Here is a 26,895-nt window from a genome sequence, read left to right as displayed (position 1 = left end):
GAGTGTGTTCCAGAATCTTTTCCTGTAACTTCTAAACTAGCATTTTTGCAAGTTAGTATTACTCACTAGGTCATGCACAGCTTTCATGATAAGTCACCTGGAAAACCATGTGCTACTTCTGTACTGTGCCTTGCTCAGGAGTATTAGATGTCCATAGGCTAGGTAGCCACCTCCCAGACACACTCTACAAAATTTCCTGAGACTAGAGTAAAGGATTAGTCACAATCTGTTAACTTTAACAAGATTGTTTGGGTCATGATATTAAATATAGGCCACTTTCCTCAATACTCTTCTTCCTAGACAATAGGGTGGGAGAGTGGCTGTGATGTCTGCTTCAAGTTTCACAGTGCAGCCTCTATATTATCCTGCATATTCTGCAAGCTTCTTTGATATGCACATGTATGCATTCAGCATACACACATTTTCCTTCTGTGCTTGGTTACAACTAGAGCTATGAGACAATTAACTTGAAGGGAGCACTTGTACTGGAAGAAAACAAAGATTCACAACATTGCTGAAGAGGAGAAAGTTGTTGTTGGTGGTGGTTCCCAGTTTCACCATCTGTGTGATTAAATAGTTGTCTGGGAACAATTTGTATTCAAAACTATTTTAATCTGAATCACTTCTGCAAATTCAGTCACTGAATTTATACCTGTTTGGTGAATAAACAAATTGCACCCCACCGAAAGTTATTCCGTTATTATGAAACACTGTGGGAGGGGAAAGGAGAAATCTCTGGGTCTTGGAAGATCAGACATCCTTAGCAATCTGTTGTATTTTTTTTGGCAAGGCTTGGGCTGCTGTCTGCAGGGACAAGTTTTGGGTGATGAGGGGACATGTTTTGGAGTACGTTTTCTGCTGGCATGAAAGAACATGGGCACATTAATGTTCAGATGTGCCTGCCTGAAGCTGCAGAAAATGTTTCTTTATGCTTCCACACGTATATAAATAGCAACTTTCTATTTTAATCTGTGACAGCTTAAATAATGATGGGCTGTTTTGAAGAATGGCAGAGCCATGACTGTTGTGAGGAGGTTGCAGAAGGATGATGATGATAATAATAAAAAGCGCCCTGCAGTAACATCCCATTGTCTTTCACTGCTTTGACAAGGTCTATGCGCTGGTGAGGATATCCGTACTGTGTAACATGGCACGCTGCTGGGTGCAGGAGATACTAGTTGAATACAAAATAATATATATCCAAGCACAGCATCAGCAGGTTTTCTGTAACAGATCCAGAAATGACTGTCCAACTCCTGTAGGTGGGTTCCTGAAGAGCTCTGCAGATGTGTGTGACTCTTCCCTGGCTGTAGTGGTCCAAGACTTTTATACAGCTGAGGCAGGACTGTGTCACAGTCTCAGGGAACTGGGGATGATGCCATTTAAATCCAGGCTCTGACAACAATTTGGTACAAATGTGATGATTTGAGACAAATGACTTAGCTTCTCTGTCTGCTAAATAAGGCAAGTAATAGATTTTGCTCGTGACTTGCAAAGATGTGATTAAATAACGTATACTGTCCTTGAAAGCAGTTCTTGTATCACTGTTGCCAAGGACCAGCTTGTCACAGTCCCTGTGCTGTGTGCAGGAACTAATATCTCTCTCCTCCTCTCTCTCTCTGCAACATTACTGAGCTACCCAGGCTAAAATGCTGGATATGGAGAGCAAAGTGAATGCTATTTGCAACTCCCCAATATTACCACCTGGTACTTTATTAATGAAAGACTAACGCCCCACAAAAATATGAGTGGCTTCTGCATTATGTGGTTATAAGTGTCCATAATATGTTTTTAGGATTGTTCAACTGGGCTTCTCATTTCTAAGGTGCAAGGGTTGTGTTTTAAAGCTTTGTTGTTGTGCAGGAGGGCTGTAAAGCTTTTTTAAGGTTATGAATATAAAAGGCTTCAATTTGCAACTTGAATCCAAGAGTTGGGGCTTCAAGAAACACTAAAAAAAAAAATTATAAGATCTCTACTCTACTCTTGGGCTTGATTAAAACAGGCAAATAAGTGAGTACAGCATAAGAAAAGACCAAGCACTAATGGACTAAACAGAGAGGTTGGAGTAAGCAAATGAATAAGGAAAGAAATTATCAGAAAAAGGTGGAAACAGAGTGACATCAGGACCCTGAGTTAAAATGCATCATTTTCTCTATAGACGTCATCACTACTGAGCATCCTTTATTTGGGATGAATTTCAAAGCTGAAACTACCCCTAAATAACTGCGGCCAGAGGGATATTTAGGTAGGCTGCAGGTACTTGAGCATTGTCCAAAAATATTTTACAGGCTGATAGTGAGAAATGCCCTGTGAGAGACTATGTGACCATATAAGAACCCAGGAAAGCAGCTGGTTCAGCTGTATCAGAAAAACAGCACACAGCTGGTGGGAGTCACCTGAGAAATTAGTCCCACCAGGGGATACTAATAGGGGCAGAGGTCAGTGGTAAAAAAACAAACCACCCCCTTTGCCTCAAAACAGGGATTTTTGGGGAGGATGCCAAAGGCAGGAGGACTGTGAAGCTCCTTCTCTAAGCTAAGACAGTTTTGAAGTTTAGTTTTGTTTTGTTTTCCCAAAGCCAGTAGTAGCTGGTGGTATTTTCATTCTGTATACAAAGAAGGAATAATGGCTACATGGTTCTTTCTGTTTTCCTTTCAAAAAAGGTCGGTTTGAGGGTCTGTTGAGTAAAGTGAATGTGGCTGTCGTGTATCTGAGTTGAAGGTGAAGTGACTGATGCCTCTCTGTATGAGGCTCTGCTGTCCTGAGCTCCCATAGCATATTCCTTCTTTTAGGGGAAAAGGTTTGGAGAGGCTTTTCTTACAGTACCATCTGACCAGTGGAAATATTTGAAGTGTACAACCAGTGTGGGAAGGTAATGAGTTTCTGTTCCTTTCCAACTTAAGTCTCCAAAGGCAGGGCAAAACAGAAGCACTTGCAGTTATTAGAAAAAGTGAAAAAAATCCCTCAGAGATGAACACCTCTGCCTCAATAATCCATTCTGCCAAACTGAAGGTAATGCATGGAGACACAGAGTACGTGTTTTGGAAAGAGATACAGTAAAGGATGGCATTGGGGAAGAGTGAGGCAGGAAATAGCTTTGGAAGAATTGGCTAAGTTGCCTGAAGCTGGGTCCTATTGATAAATTTTAGATGCTACCAACAGCCCAGTCTAATTTATTTTCTTTCTGTACTCGCTCTGCATGCTGTGTTGTTTGAAGGCAGCCAGGCTGGCTGGTTGGGGCACTGGGCTGATGGTCCACGGGCTTCTGCTCTCTTCCAGCACTCCTTTTGATCCAAGTTTAGAGAAAATCACTTTTCTGTGAGATCTGGTTTTGTCCACATCACAGAAATGATGTTGTTTATCTGCCGTTGGGAAGTCTGTGAAGTCCAGTGTATTAGACATGCTCTAGTGGGATGTATTTTTTCCTCTAAATTAGAAAGGAGTTTTCCTGTACTTTAAATGACTTGGAAGAGATGGTTGCATAAAAACTTTTATGAATTTTGCCACAGCCTGCTAGAATTGACTCTGAGATTGTTTTTGCATATATGCTACTTTGTGAGGTTTCTTTCTTTTAGCAAAAGAATGATAAATGTTAAACAAAGAAACTTTCATATTTCCTGTGCTTTTGAAAGCCCGTCTTCATCTGAGGAAAAGAAAGTATGATCCCTACAAATATTTAAGTGTCTGGTGCAGCTAAGCACATTTTGGGGGGCACAGATCAGGACAAATTGGATAGAGCCACAAAATTAGATCCTGCTGTGTTCCATGTGGGTAGATTTGGGTCATTGGACTTATGGCTGCTGTGGCACTGGAGAGTCCTGCTCCAGGTCTGAGACTTTTTCAGTCTGATGCCACATCTACACTGAAATCCAAAGTGCCTAAACTCTCTACAAGCAAAAGACGATGGGAGGTACAAATATTGTATTTGTTAGTGATGGATGGGGAGCTCAGCACAGCATATTTCTGGTATAAACCTTTTGGGTGAGGATCAGCCAGGAGCTAGGTAGAGGTGTGTGGGCAGAGCCCTCTGGTCTCCAACAGCTCCTGGTGCTAGAGGAATTGCAGGAACTGCTGGCAACACTACACACAGCCTTAAACTAGTCTTCGTAATGGGTATATATATCCTCAGCTGGTCCTTCTTTCAGTTTTGTGAATGCAGAGCAGTATGTGAAAATGATTTGCAGGTATTTTTTCTGCACTTGCTGTTTTTGGCACCACTTTTGGTTCTGTATCTGATGAATATTTATGAAATGATGCATCTTCTTTGATTCTTTATCCCTTTCACCCCCATCCTTTTTAGGAGACAAGTGAAGAAAAAGTTTTGCTTGGTTTTTGATGACCATTTTTCACTTTTCCTCCCTATGTGTTTGCTTCTTTGGTTTTCATTCATCTACCCATCATAATTTGTATGTTTTCAACTGTAAACATACAAAACAAACATAATTTGTGTGTTTTCAACTGTCTTTTCTGTGTTCCCTTCTCTCTCTTCCATCAGAGCAAGCAGGGAGAGCGACTCTGTGTGTTGCACACTTCTGCGAGGGAAGGGAGGAGTTAGCTGATGATGAAAATTTAGTGTGAATGAAAACAATGGATTTTTATTTTTTTTACAACAGCTGTAAAATATTGACAATATTTACAGCTTTATTTTTTCCATATTTTAGATATGCAACCTCTAGGTGTTATGCAAACCACCTTTCCAAGTCCTTCCTCGGTTAACAGAAAATAAGGACTTTTGAAGTACCTCATAAGAGAAAGCGCTCTGCCTTGCCAGTGCACTCTGAAGGCTTCTAGCAGTATTATCATATGAAAAATAGAATATAAAATCAATCTGAGAACTTGGATATTCAAGTCAGTATAAATGCAAAGAGGTACACCCAGTCCTTATTGTAGGAGCTGAAATCTTGTCTAGCAGAGACTAGTGGGACCAGAAGTGTCCACAATCTTGTTTCATTGCTTCCCAAAAAATCAAAGCAATGGAAAGCTGATCTCAAAATACAAACACTAATGTGGTACACTTCACAAGTGAGTCAAACAGGGAGGTGTAAGAGGAAATCTCATCTGTTATTTCTATGCCTTTCAAGAAAGGAAAAAATTAACTCTGTGGTATTAACACTTTTTCTTCTTTTTCAAGGGAGAAAGTGGCAGCCCAGGGTTTCCTGGACTCAGAGGAGAGAAAGGAGAGTCAGTAAGTAAGAAATATCAGAATGATTTTACATAAGGAGATGGATATACAAGTAGTTGTTTTCTCCTTTATGGTGAGACCTTGCTCACAATGTCAATATGCCCTGTGGAATATGTTCTCTTTGCTGGGCCTTTATCCCAGGAGAAAGCTGATCTTTCTGGCACCCACCGGTGCTTCTTGGAGGGGGGAAAATGGATGGGTTCATCTCTGAATTCAGCTGATAACTGACCTAGTATTGGCCTTCTAATTAAAATATGTGACTTGGGAGTACTTGATTTCAGCACAGCTGCTCTTCCAATGGGGACAGTATGAGGCAACTGAACACAAAGAAGATGCAAATCTCTCTCAACTCTTTTACCAAGAAGACCAAGATACAGCTTTCCCCAGATGCAATTAATGCAAATGCCAGCCTTGAGTTTTTAGGCAAGAAAATCTTTAACCCTATGTAAAATTCATTCTAATATCATTCTAATAAGGGTTGTTGGCATCTTTGATTTTGGAAATGTATTATCAGTCTCTGCCCTGAGTAGAAAATAGGATGTTTTCCTGGCTGCAGTAGGAGAATTGGGGATAGGTTTTCTATTTTAATTTGTCACTGAATTATTATCAAGGAATTATGCCCAAAGAAAATTGCTTTCCCTATAGTAGCTGTCCTGTGACTTGTATGTCTCTGTACATATAGATGTGATATATATGGAAAGATAGATATATCTCAAATATATAATAAGGAAAACATGAAATATATATTTACAGTGTCATTTTACATCCTTGCTTTCAAATGTACCTTCCCCGTCTTCTTTCATTTCTAGGGCAGAGCCTATGGCAGAGGAGAAAAAGGAGAAAAGGTAAGATCTAATCCTTCGTTGGACTAATTAAATGAGAGTTGCTTGCTGTTGCCTTCCATAGCTCGAAGGTTGCTTTTGGAGAGCAGAGGATGCAAGAGATATGATACAATTGGATCTTTGTGGGGAACTTTTATGTTGTGTTACGCCTCCTTCTGCAGAAAAACTTCTGAGTGTTCATTGCTTTTCGCCTTTGTGCTCTTTGAGTTTCCTTTGTGCATTGGCCATGTAAAATGCTATCAAATTGAAATCATAATCTTTGCTTTGTGTAAGCAGAAGTGAGTTCGTGGAGGATAATGCAGTAAAGCAACTGGCTGTAAGGATGAAAAACAAAGGGAAAGTATAGTTTTGAGCTTATTGAATTTTCAACAGGATTAAATTTGTGTCATGAGGCAACTGCCACACTGTTTCTTTTCATTGGATATTTTCATTAATAATCTGAAGGACAAAAGCTGGAATATTTTCTTACTGTAAATATTAGGCAGGACAGAGTATTAAGACTTGGAGCTTAAAATTGAGCATACAGAATAACCACTGATAATTGCTAGTTTATCTATCTTGGAAAAGACGTTCAATGGTGACCAACAATGGGAAACAAGCAGCATGACTGGACTAATCTACATTTAAAAAGATGTTGGTTTCTAGGCAATTCTGGCTGCGAACCTCCCATTCCCCACAACAAAATGAGGCTGCAGATCTAGACTGTGGAGGAGAAGTAGCTCTTTCTCTCTGTAGCTCCATATCACACCTGGTTGTCAGTGTTTTCCTTATCACTGAAATGAAATTTCAAGTTGTGGAGAACAATGGAAAAAGGTTGACAGGAGGGTCTAGGAGATAGATGGATGTATTAAGGAAGAAGTCATGGTTTGTTCTGAAAATGGGATTAAGAATCTGTGGAGCTGTTTTCCAGGGGGTCTGTGGCTGCCCAATGGCTCAGGAAATTTAAAATAATATTGGATTGTGGTCTGAAAGGAAGAATGCTGCACTAGTGAGAACATGGCATTTATGGCTGTTGCATCTTCTCATTTGTTCTTTCTGTGATTATGATATATTGATTGTATATAATGGTAATGCATCATGTGAAATTACAATCTAAATGAGGGTTGCTCATGGCAGGAAATATTATTGAGCCAGGCTAGAGACATGGGGGCCATAAAGCACGCATTTCTGCATCCATCTTCCTGCAGTCCTCCCACTGACAGCCACTATTTAGCCTTTGAGACTCAGGATTCAGCCTTTGGAAACCAGCTTGTGTTTGGCAGGTGGTGAGAGTCAGCAGTCTGATGGGAAACATGATGTTTACAATATGAGTTGTGCTGCAGTTTAAGCAAGTTCTTGTTTTCTTATGTTTTGATCTCTGCAGAAAAGTGTCAGAAAACATCACTCCATCTGTATTATTGTCCTGCCTAGAAAAATAGGTCTGCAAGTCTGGATTGGAGGGGAAAAATTAAAAAGATCCCACAGTTTGTGCAGAACTTCTTTGATTGGGGTAGCCAAACAATATTGGCTGGCCCAAATGAACGTGTAGGCACAGAAATCCCTGAGTTTATGGCCAGCCTGTTCTGTTTATTTGGTACTCCTGCCAACCGTGGCAGCTTGTCCTCATCTGTGGAGGAAGTGTATTTGGTACCCGGTGTGTTTGTGCCCCATGTCTGCCCAGTGGCTAAGTGTCAGTGCTGTTGCTAATGGAGAGCAAAGATATATTAGCTGTACATTGCTGGCTTGATTAAAAAGGGAGCCTGGGGATATAGAATCATAGAATATCTCAAGCTGGAAGGGAACCATAAGGATCATCGAGTCCAACTCCCTGCTCCCTTGTCATAAAAGGAAATTAAGTTGTTTAAGCAGGACTTTCTCCTCGTGAACCCGTACTGGCTATGACCAATGAGTGCATTGACTCTCAAGCATTTTTCAGTAACACCCAGAATAACCTTCTCCATAGTTTTACCAGGCACTGAAGTGAGACTGACAGGCCTGTAATTACCCAGGGTCTTCCTTCTTACCCTTCTTGATAATAGGCACAACACTTGCCAGCTTCCAGTTGACTGGGACCTCTCCAGACTCACAAGACCTCGCTGCTATGCCACAGCCTGTTTGCCCACCCTAGGGCATGGCACTCCTAGTCACCAGTGCTCCTTAGGAACTTCTTTTGTAGGTGTGTGTGGACTTGGCTACCATTGCTCCTTGCCCTGCCCAGGTCTCCTGAGCCGCTGTCGTGCGAGCTGCCAGCTCCTGGTGGGTCTCTCTGGTCCCCTGATGTTCCCCCAGTTCAGGAAACACCCATGTGCACCACTGGCCTGGTTTCACAGGATAAAATTTATAGAATCAAGTTTCTTCTGGATTTTTGTTTCAGTTTGTGGCCAGCCATAGTGATCAAGGCCCTTAGCAGTTAAACACAGGGCAGCTGACCCAGGCTGGCCCACAGGTGTGTTCTATATCATTGACATCAAGTTCACTACAAAAGGGAGGGTTTGCTGGGGAGGAGCAGGGCTCTTCTAGCCTTTCTCTTTCTCAATCCCAGTGATGGGTACTCGTAGAACAACCTGCTGCAACTTTGTAGCTAAGTATAATTTTGTGTGGTTTGTGTTATTGTTGATATTCTTTTCTTGATTTTATTAAATCTCTTTAACTTGTGAGTCTCCTTCTTTTTCCCAATTCCCTTCCTTGTTTAGGGAAGCGACACTGGGTGAGAGAAAACTGTTATTGTTTAGACCCAGGTGCAGGCTAAAGGAGACAACCACACTAGAGCTCTCCACTGCTGATTGTGCCAGCCCCAGAGCTGCTCACCTCAGCGATGCGTTTGTGTATATAATTTTTCCTGAACACAAAAGATCATTTTCAGGGTCAGGCTTCAGGTGCAAAGGTGGGCCTTCAGGAGCAGAAAGGGGTAGGACTGTAAATGGGGTGGGGCACCATGTCTGTGTCTTGGCATCAGAAGAAGCACCTATGAGAGGGAAGTAGCTAGAACCATGAGGAGCTGGTATGCAAGTGCCTGCAATGCTAGTTGCCATCTATACTCCTGAAAAAAAAGAGGAAAACCTATAAAATTGAACCCTTCCCAGATGGGAGCACGTGACACACCTGGAAGGAGAGGATTTATGTGGCTCCTTTCTGTTTACCTGCTGCGCTGCAATGGCTGCATGAGCATGAATTCTCTTTTTTCACTCTGTGTCAGCTTTATGTTTCCTTGATTTTTATGGGTACGGGTCAGTACTAGGAAACTGAATCAGAGATGCTGGACTTCCAACAGCTGCAGTCTGTGCAATCGTTGCTGTGCATGTGCTGTGGGCTCCTTTACAGTGACAAGGCTCATATCCTAAGGGTTGATAGAAGAAAATTATATCACCTTTGAAAAGACAGAGATGACAAGACTAAAATCATCCCCTTACTTTAGTATTGCTCTCTAGCTGTGCTAGTGTTAAACACCTACCAGATTGTATAGCAGCCTTCTAGTAGCCTTCCAGTACCTGAAGGGGGCCTACAGGAAAGCTGGAGAGGGGCTTTTTACAAGGGCTAGTAGTGACAGGACGAGGGGGAATGGTTTTAAACTGAAAGAGGGTAGATTTAGATTAGATATTAGGAAGAAATTCTTTACTGAGAGGGTGGTGAGACACTGGACCAGGTTGCCCAGAGAAGCTGTGTCTGCCCCCTCCCTGGCAGTGTTCAGGGCCAGGCTGGATGAGGCTTTGAGCAACCTGGTCTAGTGGAAGGTGTCTCTGCCCGTGGCAGGGGGGTTGGAACTAGATCATCTTTAAGGTCCCTTCCAACACAAACCATTCTGTGATCATGCTTTTTTATGTAGGATAATTTATGTGAGGTCTGAGGCATTTGTTAGGGGGCAAATCCTGTGCTTTTCCAGGAGGACAGCAGAGGCACTGGCCTTGCTTCTCTAGGCTGTTACCTCAGTTATATCACTAAGTTAAAGCCAAAATGATGCTTGTATTAGAATACATAACATGCCAAGCACATCATTAGTGGTAAACCAAAAGATAATAGTAGCTGTGGCTAAAAACCTAATTCATGTCAATGTGGGGTCTCGTGTGACTTTGAAAACCAAGAAATTTGCTGTGATGGCTCAAGCAACAGCCCAGCATGTTCTGCCAGGCCTAAATATCTCAGCCCAGTAGAGTATGCTTTTTATGTGAAGAAAGATGCATATGCAGACCAAGTAATTGTGCATGGATATAAAAAAATAACTTGGCTTTATTCTGTAGGTTATTCAAACAGATATGTGCTAGACCAGGTGGCCTGGTCCTGCAAGGGTTATAACTCCAAACCTGTTGATCTGAGGAGTAGGTGCAGGAGAGGAGTGAGGGCAGAAGGAACAGCTGTAGAGCATTTTTGAGGATGATTCAAGCAAGACGGTGTTTCAGTAAGTCTTGATCAAAGCCAGGGAAATCATGTTTGACAAGGGAGGTTCTGTAGAGTATGAGGTCTGCATTCCTGGGGCACAGCCATCCACATCATGAGCCAGCCTGCCCTCCTAATGCCTCCATACAAAGTTTAACTCGGAGGCTTTCAAAAACTTATGCCCTTGTCTTGCAAAGTACAGGGTATTGTGAAATGGTGCTGAGCCACCCTTCTAGCACCCTAAAGGCCAATGGTAGTGAGAAGGCTCTGCTGGTAGGAAGGTGCTTGGAAAAGCGATGACTTTGGAGAAGATGAGATCAAAATCTGTCATAGTCTCAGTGATATGGAGATATCAGTAGGAAATTATTTTTCACTGTTTCTTCTATAGTAAAATCTAAGGGGAAGCAAATGAAATTAGCTGATGGCAAGTTTAAAATGAACACAATGAAGTTTCTTTTCATTACAGTAGGTATTGGAACTCCTCTTTGCAGTCTGCTCGGAAGGTTGAAATTTTGTGTGCTTAAAAAAGTGCGTATGAGTTAATTAAAGAGAGACATCCGTAAACATCTAGTCAGTACAAAAACATTATCTGTGCTTCAGGGCGTCAGTGAGTCTCTGCAAACTGATTGGTGATAGCAGGACAGTAGGCTGGAGAAGTCTCTCGTAAGGTCATCATTGCAGATGGGGTAGGGGCTAGCTAGACCTTTGGCCTGACTGCTGGTAGCTATTCGTAGACTCTTGTACAACTCTTGAAGATCCTTGACACCCTCATTGCCCAGGAGGGGACAGAAGTTTCCATAGCCTACTCAGGGAGTAGGCCAACACTGCCTGTAGCCATTGAATAACAGTAGGAAACACAAGAGATGTGTCATGAAACAACTGGGTCAAGGGGTCACTACTGTGATTTTCCCACAGGAAACCAATCTGTCAGAGGAGAAAACTCTAATCAGGAGCACCCACCTTCTGCAGAGGTTGTGGATGAGGGTTTCATTACAGTTTACACTGGAACTTCCCTCACTAACATGTTCCAAGAGTATCCAAGCTTTTCCTTTGTGCTTTATCTGTTTCCCTTCATGCTAATAATCACATATGCAGCAACGAATATGAGAAAAAGCTTTCGTAGATTACATCTATATTCTCCTAACAATGTTTTTTTTTCATGGTAATGACTTGCTCTGACAAGAATGCAGAAGGATTATTATACGATATCTAACAAGAATAAAAGCTCCGAAGTGGCTTGGCTTATTAGGGATTCAGTGACAGTAAGAACAAGCATAGAAAAGAAAAGCAGGCAGATAGTTAAGGCTCTGGGCTAGGCTGCAGGAGACCCAGGCTTAAAACTTGGCTCCAACAGATTTGCTGACCTTGGGCAAAGCAGCTAGTCTTTGCTTCTGTAAAAGGAAGCTGGAGAACCTCTTTCCCTTCAGGCTTTGCATATCTTGCCTGCTAGATCCTTCAAACAAGGGCTTGGCTTCCTCTTCCCTCACTTGTCTTCCAAATTGGCGTTATTGCCATTTTTAGGGCTTCTGGAAAAGCTATGAATATCTGCCCTACTAGATAGTCTATCCACACAGAGCCCTGTGCTCTGTCTTTGCCCCAAGGCAGCTGAATAGAAGAAAGGTCTAACCTGAAAGCCATGTAACCTTTTTTACCCCAGTGTTGTGCTGTCAGCAGGGCTTACCAAATTAGCACGAGCGCAGTGCCTCTGGATTGGGGCTGGCTAGCATCCAGTGACTTTGGGGCACAAGAAAATGAGTGCAGTTCTGCCTGCAAAAGGTGCCACAGACATAGCTGGAGTCTGATATTGCATGCTGGTTTGATGGCAAAGGAGAGCTTTTGCTTGGGTAGTTTTAAGGGATGCATTTTGGGACCAGAAGGGCTTATGGGTGCAAGCTGGAACACAGGAGGTTCCACATAAATATGAGGAAAAACTTCTTTACGGTGAGGGTGACTGAACACTGGAACAGGCTGCCCAGAGAGGTTGTGGAGTCTCCTTCTCTGGAGACATTCAAAACGCACCTGGACGCGTTCCTGTGTGATATGGTCTAGGCAATCCTGCTCCGGCAGGGGGATTGGACTAGATGATCTTTCGAGGTCCCTTCCAATCCCTAACATTCTGTGATTCTGTGATTCTGTATGTGTGACTTGGTTGCTGGTAAGGCTCTGGCTGGAAGTGGTATTTTAGACACACAGAAATATAATACTCTTTGGGAGTCAGGTCCCTGAGTGTCAGGGTGCAGCAAGGACCAGCTGTAGCCCAAGTAAAATGGAGCTGGCAGCAGTACCATGGCTGGCAGGGCAGGGACCTCACCAGCCAGGGCTTATCCCTGTAGCACCCCAGCAAGGGAGCAGGATGGGTCAGTGATGGTAGCCAGGTTCAGCCGAGAGTCCAGATCACCAGACTGGTGCCTGATCATGAAGCAAGTCTAAGTAGAAGCCAGGAAGGTGATTCTGCAAGTCAGGGTCAGGATTAGCAGGGTACATTGGCAGGCTGCTGCAGTGTAGTTCAAGCAAGGGCCAAAGGTGAGAGCCTCTGCTTATAAAAAGCTTCAATACAAAGGAGGAAGAACAACCACCTGAACTCTTAGAAGCAGGACATGCTCTCTGAGCACTTACACGGTGTGGAGCCTAAGCTTGCATGAACTAAGACTTAGTCTTTATTCCTACAACTTCCAAATAAAACTAATTATCACTCCAGGAGGTCATGTGTGTGTCCTTTCACTGCTGAAACCTTCAGCCTGGTGCAGGGAAGGTGCTCCAGCTAGGTTACAGGCCTTGTTTGGGCCACAGTGGTGTTCAGACATTGTCACCAAGTCCCAAAACTCTTAAATGCCACCCAGTTTACCCAGAGCTGGCGAGCTGAACGGTAGCTCCAAGAGTTTAAGGAAGCAGCAGGAGCCTTTGTGCATCAGCATCCAGGTCGGTGGGGAGTGCTCTTTGAGCCAGCACATCTTGACAGTAACAAGATGGAAAAACATCTCCAAGTTTAAGCGATACTATTGAGTTTGAAATTTGAAAACAAAACAAAACCCCAACTGCCCAGTAATTGGTGTTCCTTGGAGACAGTGGCTGTGGAAATATTGCTTCTTCGGGATTTGGTTCTTAGCACTCAGATCTTCTTACTTTATTGCAGAATGAAAAATACTGTGAGCATAGCTCAAACTGACCTGGTAATAAAATGCAAAAGTGCTATATCTGCAGGTTTTTTCCTTACTTTTTGTGCTGGGAATCATCTCTCTCGGGAACCATTCTTAGCTACTGACTTCATCTGGTTAAGGTCACTCAGCACGTAACTTCTCAGTCCAGCACTTAAACATCTGTATAATAATGCCTCATCTACTTCCTAAGGCTGTCATGCAGCTCACTGGAGTCATTCATATCTGTCATTTCTTTTCTGAATCTTCCGATTAAAAGGTGAGGTATATTAATGTTAGTATCTGCCTTAGTACTCCGAGTATGTTCTGAATCCTCCTGTGTATGCAGGCAATTTCAGTCTGCTCGTTGAGTATTTTTGAGTCCTCTTAACTGTAGTTAAAGTACATTCTGCACAGCTAAATAACTGTGGTTTGATGGAGTTCTTTTTCTTAAAAATAATTAGGGGGTTTTAGATAAATTCTGTGGTTTTCTGTGACCCAGAATAACAGCTGCGTATTGTAATAAACAACTCGAAGCCAGATAACATGCTAATTGTGCATTGTGACACCTTAATTCTCAGCAGTGCAAGAATACTAGTAACTTGGGGTTTATTCCTTACGTAAACCTAGAAAACATTTTTTTCTTTTCAGCATTGGCCCTTGGCTGGCAGGTACATTGCTGGTATATAATGACATCTACTGGCAATCAGAAGTTTGCACTTAGTATAGATACCAGCACTTAGTATCATAGAATCATAGAATCTTTTTGGTTGGAAAGGACCTTTAAGATTGTAGAGTCCAACTGTAAACCTAACACTACCAAGTCCACCACTAAACCATGTCCCTAAGCACTACATCTACTCACCTTTCAAATCCCTCCAGGGATGGTGACTCCACTACTTCCCTGGGCAGCCTGTTCCACTGCTTGACAGACCTTTCAGTGAAGAAATTGTTCCTGATATCCAATCTAAACCTCCCCTGGCGCAACTGGAGGCCATTTCCTCTCATCGCTTGTTCCTTGGGAGGAGAGACCAACACCTGCCTTGCTACAACCTCCTTTCAAGTAGTTGTAGAGAGTGATAGAGTCTCCCCTGAGCTTCCTTTTCTCCAGATTAAACAGCCCAAGTTCCCTCAGCCGCTCCTCATCAGACTTGTTCTCCAGACCCTTAGATTATGGGGTCTTCATTCTGCTCCCTGTCCTCCAGCTCAGAGCGCTGGGTACCCTGAGAACAACTCATCTTACTACTAAAGTCTGAGGCAACTTGTTTAGAGGATTTCTCTGCCGAGATCCACTGACAATGTGGAAAGGAAGCACATGAGAGAGATTTGCCAACTTTGTGCTTCTAATAGAAGAGCTGGGGTGGGCGGGGAAACATATTGCCTTGATTCTGTCATTGATAACCCTTGTTCAAATGTGGGATGCTCCTTCGAGCGATATTGCAGTGGATAGATATGGATTAGCTGCCTGTTATATGGAAAATATAAAAAGCCTTCCTAGCATTGTGGAGCATACATTCTGAAGTGGATCTTGGAGCCTAAGGAATCACAGAGAGCTGAAGCATTACATGAAGCAAGTTGCTATCACAGGGCCTATCAAAGGCATCTTAAGAGTTCCCTACCTTTCTCCCTGCTAAACGTTTTCACATTTATCTACTTAAGCAGCCAGATTTTCCACTTTCCACTGATCAAAGGTATTGCCTGGCTGAGTTTTCTTGTTCATGGCTGGGAAGGTGCAGGTGCCTCATTCATGGCCTTACTGAAGGTGCAGGTGGAGGGGCTCACGAGACCATGGCAGCACCGTGTTTCTTGCTGTTCTTTACTTGCCCAAGTAAAACCCTGGACACCTTTAATTTACCCTTTTGGATCTCTCACCCTTTTTCTTTAAGCACTACCTGGAGATTTTATGTCTCCCAAAGTCCATGAGACCTGTTGTCTCTGGCTTTGACAGAAAGATGGTGATTTGTGTGTCAGACCCCGCTAGGTAATGAATGTGCACATTGTAGCACATGCCAGATGAGGATAATGTGGCTTTTTTTTCATGGTGAATGTTTATTTTCCTGGTGTAACGGTGTGTGGACCATTAGTGGTTCAAGAGAATCTAATGCATTTAGTGTTGTGATTGGGTTTGGGTCTCTGGAGACTCAGTTTGTATTTCTGGCTCTGTATCATTGGCTCCATAGGGGATCTTGGCCTTAGCTCTTCCCCTTCTTATAACTCAGTACTTTCATAAGTAAAATAGGAAGAATAATCATGACCTTTGTAATGCACTCTGAGATGAAAAAGACCTATGGAGCAGCATCCCTTTATAAATAAATATGTCTGGTTGGACCAAAATGGTTTATAGTCTTGGCAAAGACTTGGTTGAGCAGCCTCAGGTGTGTTTGGCAGTCAGCAAAGGCGTATCACTGCAAGTTATAAGTAGGTGGTGATAAGACTTCAGGCAGGATGCTGTCTCCAGTTTGGGCGTGATATTAAAAGAGATATGTGGAGAGATGCTGCTCATTGCAGAGACCAATGAGAAGAATGATCAGTGATTTTACAAATTTAACCAGCAGGGAAAGACTGAAAGGAAGGGACTCTGAAAGGAGGGGAGAAATCACGGACCAGATGATGTGGTTAAACTTGAGGAAAAGCTTTCTACTTATTTCAGTGAGGCACTGGAATAGACTTTAGGGGCTGAAAGTGGAATATCTGTAGCAGCAGATGTTTAAGAGCAGATTGGCACTGGAGTTTGGAGTACCCCAACACAGTACTCTTTTGCCCTAATATGCTCTTCTCAGAACTACTGAAATTTTGAGGGGTGTGTGCAGATCTGAAGCATCAGGAATCTACCAGAAGCAGAGCAAAGGGAATTAACAGGTTTTTCTCGCAAGGCAAAATATCAACCAGTACGTGGCAAATCATCCACGAGACCAGAACTGTTTTCTATGTGCTATTTAAAGATGTAAGGACATAAATTAATCAATGTCATGATACACGACTGAGTTATTTTTCTACTTCAGTGAACATTTCCCCTCTAGCACTTGGCAAGCTATTTGTCTGGTCCTGGGCTGTGGCAGATGCCAAGAAGGACCATCAGCTTGTACTTCAAGATAAGAAAGACAGAAAAGTAACAGCAGAGCTGTTACTTTTTTCACATTTCAAAGTGTCTGACAAGCGCATCTTTAATTGAGGACCCTCTTGCCCCAACCATGCCAACAGGAAAAACTGGAGTTTCAGGAACTACTGGTCCTGCTTCTGGGAATCCAACCCACTGTAGTCTAATTTATTTCTCAGGTTATTCCTCTGTGCAGTGGGATTGTGATACCAACAGATTCCAGTTATCTTCTGCCTCCTGTTCAGTCTGTTCAATCATAAATATCTGCAAACAATTTGACTGTTTCTTAATTTGAAGATTTCAGCAACTGACTGAGCAACTCTTCTAGCCGTTGAACAAAAGTATTTCAAACATAACAGCTCCCCCCTGTTCTCTCCTATGCTCTGTTGCAGAGGTAGATGTTTTCTTCAAGTAAGTACTCCACTTGGGTCAGTCTTCATTATAAGTGAACCAGCGGCTGAACAGTTATCAAAGGTGTCTGACCACCCCAGTCTTTCAGCAATCCCTTATATAATGAGTGAAGGTATATCATGGTGGGGATTCAACTAGTATAAAGCTAATGAACAGGATCTTGGGCACCGCTGACAGCTTTGAAGTCTCTAGGATGTTTCCAGGCTATTCTGAACTCTGCAGCGAACTTGATCAGCGTATAGCTGGTTACCAAATCAGTAAGCTCTGATGCATCTTCTCTTCTGCAGTGCCAGGTTTATGAGTGACCATGTGTCAAATTGACTGCTACACAGCTGTTTTACCTATTTTGATGCCAAGCTGGAGCATCGGATTTCTTCAGAGAAAAAAAACTGTTGGTATCCCTCAAATATGATGCACCTGCTCTCTGCAGAAGAACATTCAATGACTAGGATCATATGATGAAGGGTCAGAAGGACCCTTCTGGTCTCATGGTAGTGTCCATGTTGTTCATGATAAGGTTCAAGGGCTCAGAGACCCTTGAAAGACAAGGTCTCCCTAATTTCTACTGGGGAAGTACATTCTAGAGACAAATGACTTCTACACAATGCATTGAATAAAATCTTTGATATATTTGCAGTACAAAAAATGCCCATAACTATCATTTAACCAGCTGTCTGTGTACTGGGCTGGACTTTCTGATAGACTAGCCAAACCTATGACTTCTACTGACCCCTGTGTATCATGTCCACATGATGTTTCTGTTTATTAAATCAGAATGTAATACAGAGACCCATCAGAGAAGATTTTCTTCTTTTCTTAGAATGATCTAAAGTGTGTTCCAAGTTGAGAAGAATGTCTTCTTTCTTGTGGCAGCAGAGGATAATGCCAGTTTTGGTGTCAAATTTGCCAAGATATTAATAGGGTTTTAGCATCATTAAGCTAATAGAATCCTACATCTGTGCGTTGGAGAATCGCAGTCATTTGTGCTGCCTGTCTGGTCAGCAGCTTTTGAAAATGGAACTGGGTGACATACATCCACTGCAGTTCTGCATCTCAATTGATCTGCAGATCATCCCTAGCTTTTAATGAAACCTTTGTCTTTGTCTCACAACTCTAAAAAAAAGACAAACCCAAAATTTACAACATTTTTCAAGAAAATATTTATTTTGTATGGCTGCTGGAGACAAGTTGTGAAATCTTTCATTTCAGCCTCTTCAAATTGGTAGCTCCTGAATGGAAAAAAAATAGCAAATAAAGATATTACATCCTTCCAGACACATGCGGTCTCTTGGAAGTGTTCTCAGACATTTGAACCTGAAGACCACACTCAACATGCAACAACTCTTCTGTCCTCCTTCTTCACTTTTCTCATCAAACAGTGAAAAAAGTTTAGTGTGTTACCATGGATCAGCAGTAGGCCACTTACCCATGTTCTTCTGGTTTATTCTTTGTGAAGATCAGGTTGCTAAGTTAAATGAAGGCCAAAGAGCCAGGAGAGAGAAAGAGTAAACTTATGGTTAGGGCACTGACTTAGGACACAGGAAATCTGGAGTGAGTTTCTATCTTTGTCCCAGGCTCTGTGGTCTTCCATATGTCTTCTGCTCAGTTGTACCTCTGACTTGTCACCCTCGTGACATGAACACAATATTACAGTTGCTATAAATTCTCATTTCACAGGGATGCTGTGAAGTTAATTAACAAAGGAGAGAACGGTGTGTTAATGGTGAAGTGGTAACGCTATATAGTTCAATTTTGCTTCTGTTTCCATTTCACCTTGCAGCTTTTGTTCTGTTTCTCTTCAGCTCTTGCTATTTTGTCTCCTACCTTGGATATAGATCCCATGGTTTGCGCAGCTGTCAATATGCTGAGTGCGTGATTCATGAGGTTCTGCTTGGCAGATTTTTGAAGGTCTCCCGATGTCATAAAATGTCAATAAATGTGTCAAGGTTAGAATTTTTTTTTATTGTAGAATTAGAAAAGTGACTCTTTCGTATTACATGTCGATCAGTTTGGAAGAGAAAATAAAAATGTATAGAATTAATCTTAAAATGATCCATCTTCTATCACCTGCTCTATAAGCTGAAGGAAAAGTCCAGTGATTTACTCAAATTTGACAGGCAAATAAGAATCTAACCATGTGGTTTGGACTGATTTTTTCCCATTATTTTCTTGTTTAGCTTGCTCCCATTTCCATTAACATAGGCCACAACCCAGAGTTGGAAATAAAATATGTGATTATAGGCCACAGCTGTTCTCGAGTTGGAAGAAATATTTGTAAACTTGGCAGCTGCTTGAGGACCTGCAAGTGGAGGAAAGAAAAGCAGATAAACTTGAGTAGATTGCTTAAAAACATCACTAAAGGATTATTCCTTTATGTGCTTTTGATGTCTCTCTAGGATCAGGTAGTATTGAATTGTTCTCTGTATCTTTCGATATACCTGCAGATCCCTTCTTTTTCTATTTTAGGTCCCTTTCTTTTCAGAGAAATTCTGATATGAGGCTGGATAAGGCAAAACCCCTGTTTTAGTTGTTCCTACTCTGAGGAAACATATCATCCAGCAATCAAGATTATCTACTTTGTAATTTCATAGTTATCTCCATTCAGCCATCTGAGAAACTACATGGGATGTAGACATAATTTGGTCACAGACCGTATACATAATGTTCAGGCAATTCTGTGGGGTAGTGAGGCTCAATATAACCTAAGTGAGGTGAAATGTTGGATGATATGCAACAAATTAACCTATACGTACATATGGTGAGCATGTAATGGAAGGTTTAAAAAAAACCCCAACCTTCATGACCATGGTGGGATCACTAACCTAGGCCTGCTGTGATCTGGTAAATCCATGTGACGCTGATGTACCAGGAAGATATCCTTGCTCAAATGTAGAAATGGGATAACTCTGTTAATGCACACAAGCTAATAAAGGAACCGATCCAGGTGTGTCTGTACTTCCCCATCTCACCTCTATATTTTTAATGGATGATACACTTGAGGGCAATGGGAGTATCTTTATTCGTCACCACAGTAATCTGTCTGCAGCAGCTGAGATTTGCCTGTGCTCTGAATTTCCTCATGATGTGGCATTTCCTTTTTCCATTGGATCTGGACACACCATGTGCCAGTGTAAGTCCTGCTTTGAGACGCCCCAGGAAGGACAGAAGTAGTGCTTAGGCCTTGCTCTGTATCCTTTGTGTGGCTCTGAACACTTACATTAAAAAGTAAATACAAGCAAATTCAAAATTTTATCCTTTTTGCTGAATTCTGCCTAAAGTTTTGTTTTTAGTATGTCTCAGAAAGCCTTCCTAATTTGCTTGCAGAATTTATATCACTTCTTCGAGGAATGAAAGATGGAGTTTTCAGAGTGATTTGTCTAGTGCTACATCCTCAGAGCATGCAGCATTCAGTACTTTAGGAACTTCCTAAGCCAAGATGCTGTTTTTATTAATGTACTTCCTCACAGGTACAACTACCTACACATTCAAGTTCTTCGTCAATAGTTTTGTGGACAAAGAAGCCTAAGGGAAGCTGCCTTAGAAACTCTACTTTGTTGTCCTCATTAACATTAGTCTCTTATGCCTTTGCTGCCTTTTCCCAGTTCCCTGGAGAGCCTGGTCCTTGTTACCTACCTATTCTGGTCCAGATGTCTCTCTAGAAAGGGACAGCCTTCAAAGTTCAGATATCCATAAAGTAGATGGGTAGCAGTAGAAATGCATGGCATAAGGAGATAGGTGTGATTTACATGTCACCACGAGATTCTCATTGTGTTGAAGCCAGGAGCGCAGACAGCCTGTGTGTATGTAGTATTATTTTTATCCCTCTCGGTAACACAACCAGGTTTGGCCTTGGTGCAAGGAATACCATAAGCTTTTCTTCCCCAGGGCTTGATGCCAGCTGCCAAAGCCTACCGATTTTCCCACTGTGGTGCCTGGATCCTTCAGCCCAGCGCACTGGCAGACCATGTCTGCTTGGCAGCTATTTCACTGGCCTGTGTTCTCTGCCTCTGTCATTTCTTTATTATATTTACACGTTGCTTGCAATTTTAAACTGAGCTTTGGAGCGTAGTGACTGTCATTTAATATTTATTCATACAGTGTCCAGCAGAGTGACCCAAGCAGGGAACACATGAGGCATTGCTGTAATTCAAGTAAATAATTGTAAACTAACTACTAAAAAATAAAAAAAAACGGCATTTGTAGAAATATGTAGCTACCTGTGCACTACGTAACCTCTGTATACTCACAGTCTCTGTCAGTATATGACTTCAGTGCTTGCAGTCAATCAATCAATCAATCAGGTTGGAAGAGACCTCTGGGATCATCAAGTCCAACCATTGCCCTGACACCACCATGTCAACTAGACCATGGCGCTAAGTGCCATGTCCAGTCTTTTCTTAAACACCTACAGAGATGGTGACTCCACCACCTTCCTGGGCAGCCCGTTCCAATGTCTAATGACCCTTTCTGAGAAGAAATTCTTCCTAATATCTAACCTGAACCTCCCCTGGCGAAACTTGAGGCTATGTCCTCTTGTCCTATCACTAGTTGCCTGGGAGAAGAGGCTGACTCCCACTCTGCTGCAACCTCCCTTCGGGTAGTACCTGCCTGCCCTCTCTTGCTCGGCAGTATCTGCTTCCATGTGACTGACTGCACTCCACAGCCATATTGCAAGAAAAGTCCTCTGGTTGCTTTAGATCAGATGGCAGCTTGCCAAATCTAGGCTCTTTTGACAAATGTTTTGTCAACGGTGAGCTAATGAAGGTGTTTATCCTCTTGCTAACTTTGGTGGAAATGTTAAATTAAAGGCCACTGGCTGTGCAGCACAGAGGATGAAACTAAGCATAGGTGGCTGGCTTTCCAGTGAGACAGCATGCTCAGGAGCCTGGGAAGGGGAAAGTACTCAGGAAAATCTGCTGCCTTCCTTTTGAGCTTAATTGCTGGAGCTGTAACCTCCCCAGCAAGAACTCCTCTTGAACAATGGTATTTCAGGCCCCTGTGATTTCTTCTTTGGCCAATTTTGTCATTCCCTAATTGCAACTTTCCCTGGCTTTAGAAAAGTGATTTCCAGGATAGACGCGCTGGCAGAGCCTCTCGATCCACAAGTGCTGGAGAGAGAGGAGAGCTCTTTTGGTAGCCCAACTGATCTAACTGGAGGGGTTGATGGGAGGGAACAGACACCTTTTGGGTACACCAGCACTTCCCTAGGTCTGAGCAGCATGGTGAGCACAATGTTTGAAATTTTACCTGATTAAAAAAATCTGGTGGACAAGTGAAAAGAAACAGTGATTGTTCTGCAGTGCAGTTCATGAAGTTGAGTAGTTTAAAAAAAAAAAAGAGTTACTTAGTGAAGTAAATTGCTCTGGCAACAGAATTCCATTCCAGTTAGCTGCATCCTCAGTGGGGGTTTTGGCAACTGACTGTGAATTAAGGGTGCAAGTTGTTGGTTGCTTTCCCATCCCTGCCTGTCACAGCTACGTTGGCACTGTGCAAGCACAGCAGCACTGATGCTTTTCTGCTTCCTGCTCTCTCCTGACGCTCACTGCTGTACGTTACGCAGCTTACTTTGTGAACATGAGCATTTGGACATAGGCAACACAATCTCTTCTTGTGCTTTTATTAAGATTCAAATATTTGTTGAACCTACCCTTAGCCTGACAGGTTTTTCTGCTCAGTGAGGGATACAAAGCAGCTAGCCAGAGTTAATGGGGAGTCAGTGGAAGGAGTCCTGTCTATTCTGTAGCCTGATGGGGTTCAGCGGTGGTTCCCCAGGAGACATTAAACCTGTCTAGAGTCGCAGAATGACAGAATCAATCAGGTTGGAAGAGACCTCTGGGATCATCGAGTCCAACCATTGCCCTGACATCACCATGTCAACTAGACCATGGCACTAAGTGCCATGTCCAGTCTTTTCTTAAACACATCCAGAGACGGTGACTCCACCACTTCCCTGGGCAGCCCCTTCCAGTCTAGGTTGATTCTGTGCAGTTTTCTCCTTGGGGAAGAACTGCGAAAGCTAGTGGATACTAGGAGATTTCTACTGCAAGTAGGCAAAACTCTGTAGTTTTATTTCCAGTAAAGGGTCAGCTCTGTGCCAGGCTGTCTGATGTGTGGCATGCGGGGCTTCAGTGAGCTCCTTGTAGTGCTGGGCTTTGCCGGATCACATATTCCCTGAGCACAGTGCATCCCTGAAGCCCTTCTTCCCTGCTTGGTGACCCTTGTGACTGCCAAGTGGGTGGCAGTCCAGGCTGATCAGCTGTCTCTGGCATGTATGGTCACCAAATTGGAGGGAGTCTACAGCGCTTTCCTGCAAACGCCCATGCAGCCTCTTGGCTGTGAGGGCCAACAGATCTGCTCTGGTCTTCACATCTTTGTAGGCAGCTGCTTGAGATCTGTTAAAAGTCAAAAGGACAAAATCACACTGCTTCAGTTAATAAAAAAAAAAATGCAAAAGGAAAAGACATTTTCTCTTTCTGGGACACTATTGGCTTAGGAGGCAAGTTGCCAATTGATCTGGGAAAAGGAGTAACCTTATTGTTGGAGGTTTTCAACACCAAATTGGATAAACTCTGAACAACTTGGTCTGAATTCACTGTTGATGGTTCTTTGAGTGGGAGGTTGGACTTGAAACCTCATGAGGTCCTGTCCAGCATGAATGACTCCATGAGCACTGTGCATCAAACTTATTGACTAATACTACGATTAATTTGTTCAACTATGCCAAGGAGTTGCTACTTCATGGGGAACAAAAAAAAAAGCAAAAGAAGCTAATTAACCATATTCCTTTACTTTGCATAGAAAAGACAAATCGTTTTCCTACCTATGCTGCACACTTTGTCATGGAATAGCAGTTCATTCAAGTTATATTGACCTATTAGAGAAAATGATTTCCTTAAAAATCACATTTACTGTTTGATGGGTTTTCTATCTCATTAGGGAGCCATTCAAATACGGCAGAACAGATTTTTACCACTAGCTGCATTGCAAATTCTAGACAGAGTGCTTCATGAAGGTTCAGTTAGCAAGAAATGTGATTATGAAAATATCTAATGACTTTAATTTGCATATACAGTATAGATACTTTCCAGATACTGTCTTCTATTAACCTTTAAGTGCCAAATATACCTATAAATAAATAAGGCCAGATTTTGTCACACTGTCTGACACTGACTGGAGCATTGCCCTAGGGATACATCCATCTAAGTCTGCTGGACTACTCATGCAGGAAAAAGCACCACAAAGAAGACCGAGAGTGGTAGAATTTGGCCTGAGTTTATCTAAATATGTAGGTAGTCCATACATATATACAGGCAACTTAGAAATATATGCATCAACTGCTTAGCCACTTTAATGCTCTTTCAACAGGATTCTTCTTTGTTACTATGTTTTTACAAAAGCAGATGGGGAAAAAGCTCTCGGTCACTTATCTCTGCTTTGTGGCATGTCATTTGCCAGCAGTGCTAGTGGCTTTACATCCCACATATGGATGCCCACTGTTTCAGGTAACTGAGACACTGGTGACAATCCATTGAAGGACTCATGCCACCATCTCTTGTAAAATCCAGCAGTGCTGGAACCTGTGTGCCATCAGTTGGAGCATGAACATGCAGGACAGATGCAGGCAGGCTGCTGGATCATGACCAAGTACCCCATGACAGCGGTCATAATCTTACTCCATTCACAGAGCTCTGGCTGAAACGTACTCTGAATCTTTGGTGAAGTTAGCTGTTGACTATGAGAAATACCTATTGATAAGTTCTGAATGGACTGGCTTCCAAGGTTACATTTTGGCCTAATGTGAGCATATAATGGGGAAAAAAATTGCGTTTTTCCAAAAATTTCCATGCCATTGGAAATGTGACGTGGCAGTAAGTTGGCCATGCCAAATGTCAAGTCCTTGTGCTTTGAAACCTGGCAACGGGAGAGATTCTCAGTGAAATGTTTCTATGCTTCAAATACTTTCATTAAACAAGTATAGGTCTCTAATCTTGTTCTTGGGAAAAGACTGGTTCTGGATGGTATTTACAAAAAAAGAGGGGAGGGAGGGATCAGCCAGAGGAAAACACTTGAATGGAAAATTGAAAGTGAACCTGTTCACATATGGGCAAGTTACAGGTGACTCAGAACAGCATTGTTACAGCGAGGCAGAGAAGTTGCCCTCAACTCTCAAGAGATGATAACTGTGCCATCTAAAACACACATATATATGACAGAATGGTACGTCATTTCATATGAGGTATCTTCTCCACTGGTGATTTAGGGTGAAGAAGGCCCTCCCGGCTTTCCTGGACTGAAAGGGGATAAAGGAGAAAAAGTAAGTCCAATTCTTTATTAATTATACTGTGAAAAGTGTCAGAGTTTATAAAGCTATTGTGGAAGGCTAATGAAAACAGGCCCTCTTCTAAGTCTTTTGTTTTACCTCTGTGTTTTCTTGTTTTGTGTTAGCAAGGTGCTAAGGAAAGGAGGCTACTCTGTTGTACTATTTTTCAGCAAAGTGCACCTTAAAATTTTTAAACCTATTGATGATGCTCTGACACATATGACAAACGTGTGGAGATCTCAAGGGCATGAACTTTGTCTAAACTTTGTAAAACTCTGAAACAGAATAGATGAGTGAAACAGAATAGAAGCTCAGTGCTAATGCCTCCACACAGAGAAACACCAGGGTTTCTTAATACGAGACATGGAAGACCAAAGATTACCATGTCCTTTATTGCACTGAATATAAATAAATTTCGGACTGGGATGGCCTTCAGCTGCTTACTGTGGCAGCCTCTTAAGAAAAAGATATTATCCTGCACCAAGCTTGCTCTATTGACTAGTATTTGCTTTGAACATATTTGTTACAAATGCCTTAAACATCATTTGCAGGAAGGATTTTAGGAATTTAGACTTTTTCCACCTCTTGTAAAATAGAAAATGTTCAGGATTGCAAGACAAGATCCCCCTCCAAGTAGTACGCAGCAAACCAGCTCAGTTTAGTCAGAGCTCAGAGTGGCAGTTTGTAGTGCCCATGTGTGTTTCTCATTTGAGCTAGGATTTTTTACAATGCACTTAAAAAGAAGTTGCTGCAGTGCCTAGAAGTAAAAACACCGAGACAGTTCCTCGCTGTGTACATTGGCTTGCCTGTTGTATGTCTATTCTCTTTCCGTTCTCCATTTGCTCTTTAAATTGCCAGCTGCATGCCCCCAAACTTGCCTTTTCTCTGTGTGTGCTGCAGTCACCGTTAGCTGTGGTGCTGCCAACCTCAACGTATTTAGTCCCGTTTGTCCTGATGCATAGGAAGATTTAAAAAGCGGTGCCTGGTTTTCTGTTCCTTTGTTTTCTATGACTTTGCACATTCACAGCTCTGAGACTCGCTTCCTGGTAGCCAGGGTAGTTTCTGAGGTAGTTCCTTGAGTTTTGCAAGACTTCTTTTCTGTTTGCTTTTAGGCTCATTACTTATGTGCATTATAACTGTGTCTAGAGGCTTCTAGATTCTGAACTTTGGGATGGATGCTGTACAAGCATGGAATTAAAAAAAAAATAAAATAAATGAGTATTTTATGACCAAAACCCTCATTTTTGAGACAAAGGAATGGTGGACAGAGAAGTTGAGGGGAGACACTATAAAGATGACTCAATGGTTACGTGTCTAATTAGCTGCACAGCTTTTATATTAATTTATTCTTAAATGAGTTAAGTGGCCAAGAGTGCCTAGTTCCTCATTAACAGCTCATCAATTGGCCATAGTGTGTTAATGTCAGTAGCGGCTCCTCCAGAGACTGTGAATAATAAATGTTTGCGTTGAAATGATTCTCCTCATTCCTTATTATTGTCTTGATGTGTTACTCATGTCCTTGCACTTGCAACGGGTGTTAATATTGTGCTGATGATAAT

At 42.3% G+C, this 26,895-nt stretch overlaps 1 protein-coding gene across 1 annotated transcript in view; it reads left to right on the top strand.

Moving 5' to 3' along the window:
* Window positions 1–26,895, top strand: part of COL22A1 (collagen type XXII alpha 1 chain) — a 223,894-nt gene that overhangs the window by 82,301 nt on the left and 114,698 nt on the right. Inside the window, exons 10-11 of the mRNA XM_068396530.1 lie at window positions 5,132–5,185; window positions 5,992–6,027. Of these exons, the coding sequence (XP_068252631.1) occupies window positions 5,132–5,185; window positions 5,992–6,027 (90 nt within the window). The remainder of the gene's footprint in view (window positions 1–5,131; window positions 5,186–5,991; window positions 6,028–26,895) is intronic.

This window comes from Nyctibius grandis, chromosome 3, assembly GCF_013368605.1.
Source record: "Nyctibius grandis isolate bNycGra1 chromosome 3, bNycGra1.pri, whole genome shotgun sequence".
Lineage (NCBI taxonomy): Eukaryota > Metazoa > Chordata > Aves > Nyctibiiformes > Nyctibiidae > Nyctibius > Nyctibius grandis.
Note: the sequence above shows the minus strand (reverse complement) of the source record. Positions and strands in the feature narration are given on the sequence as shown.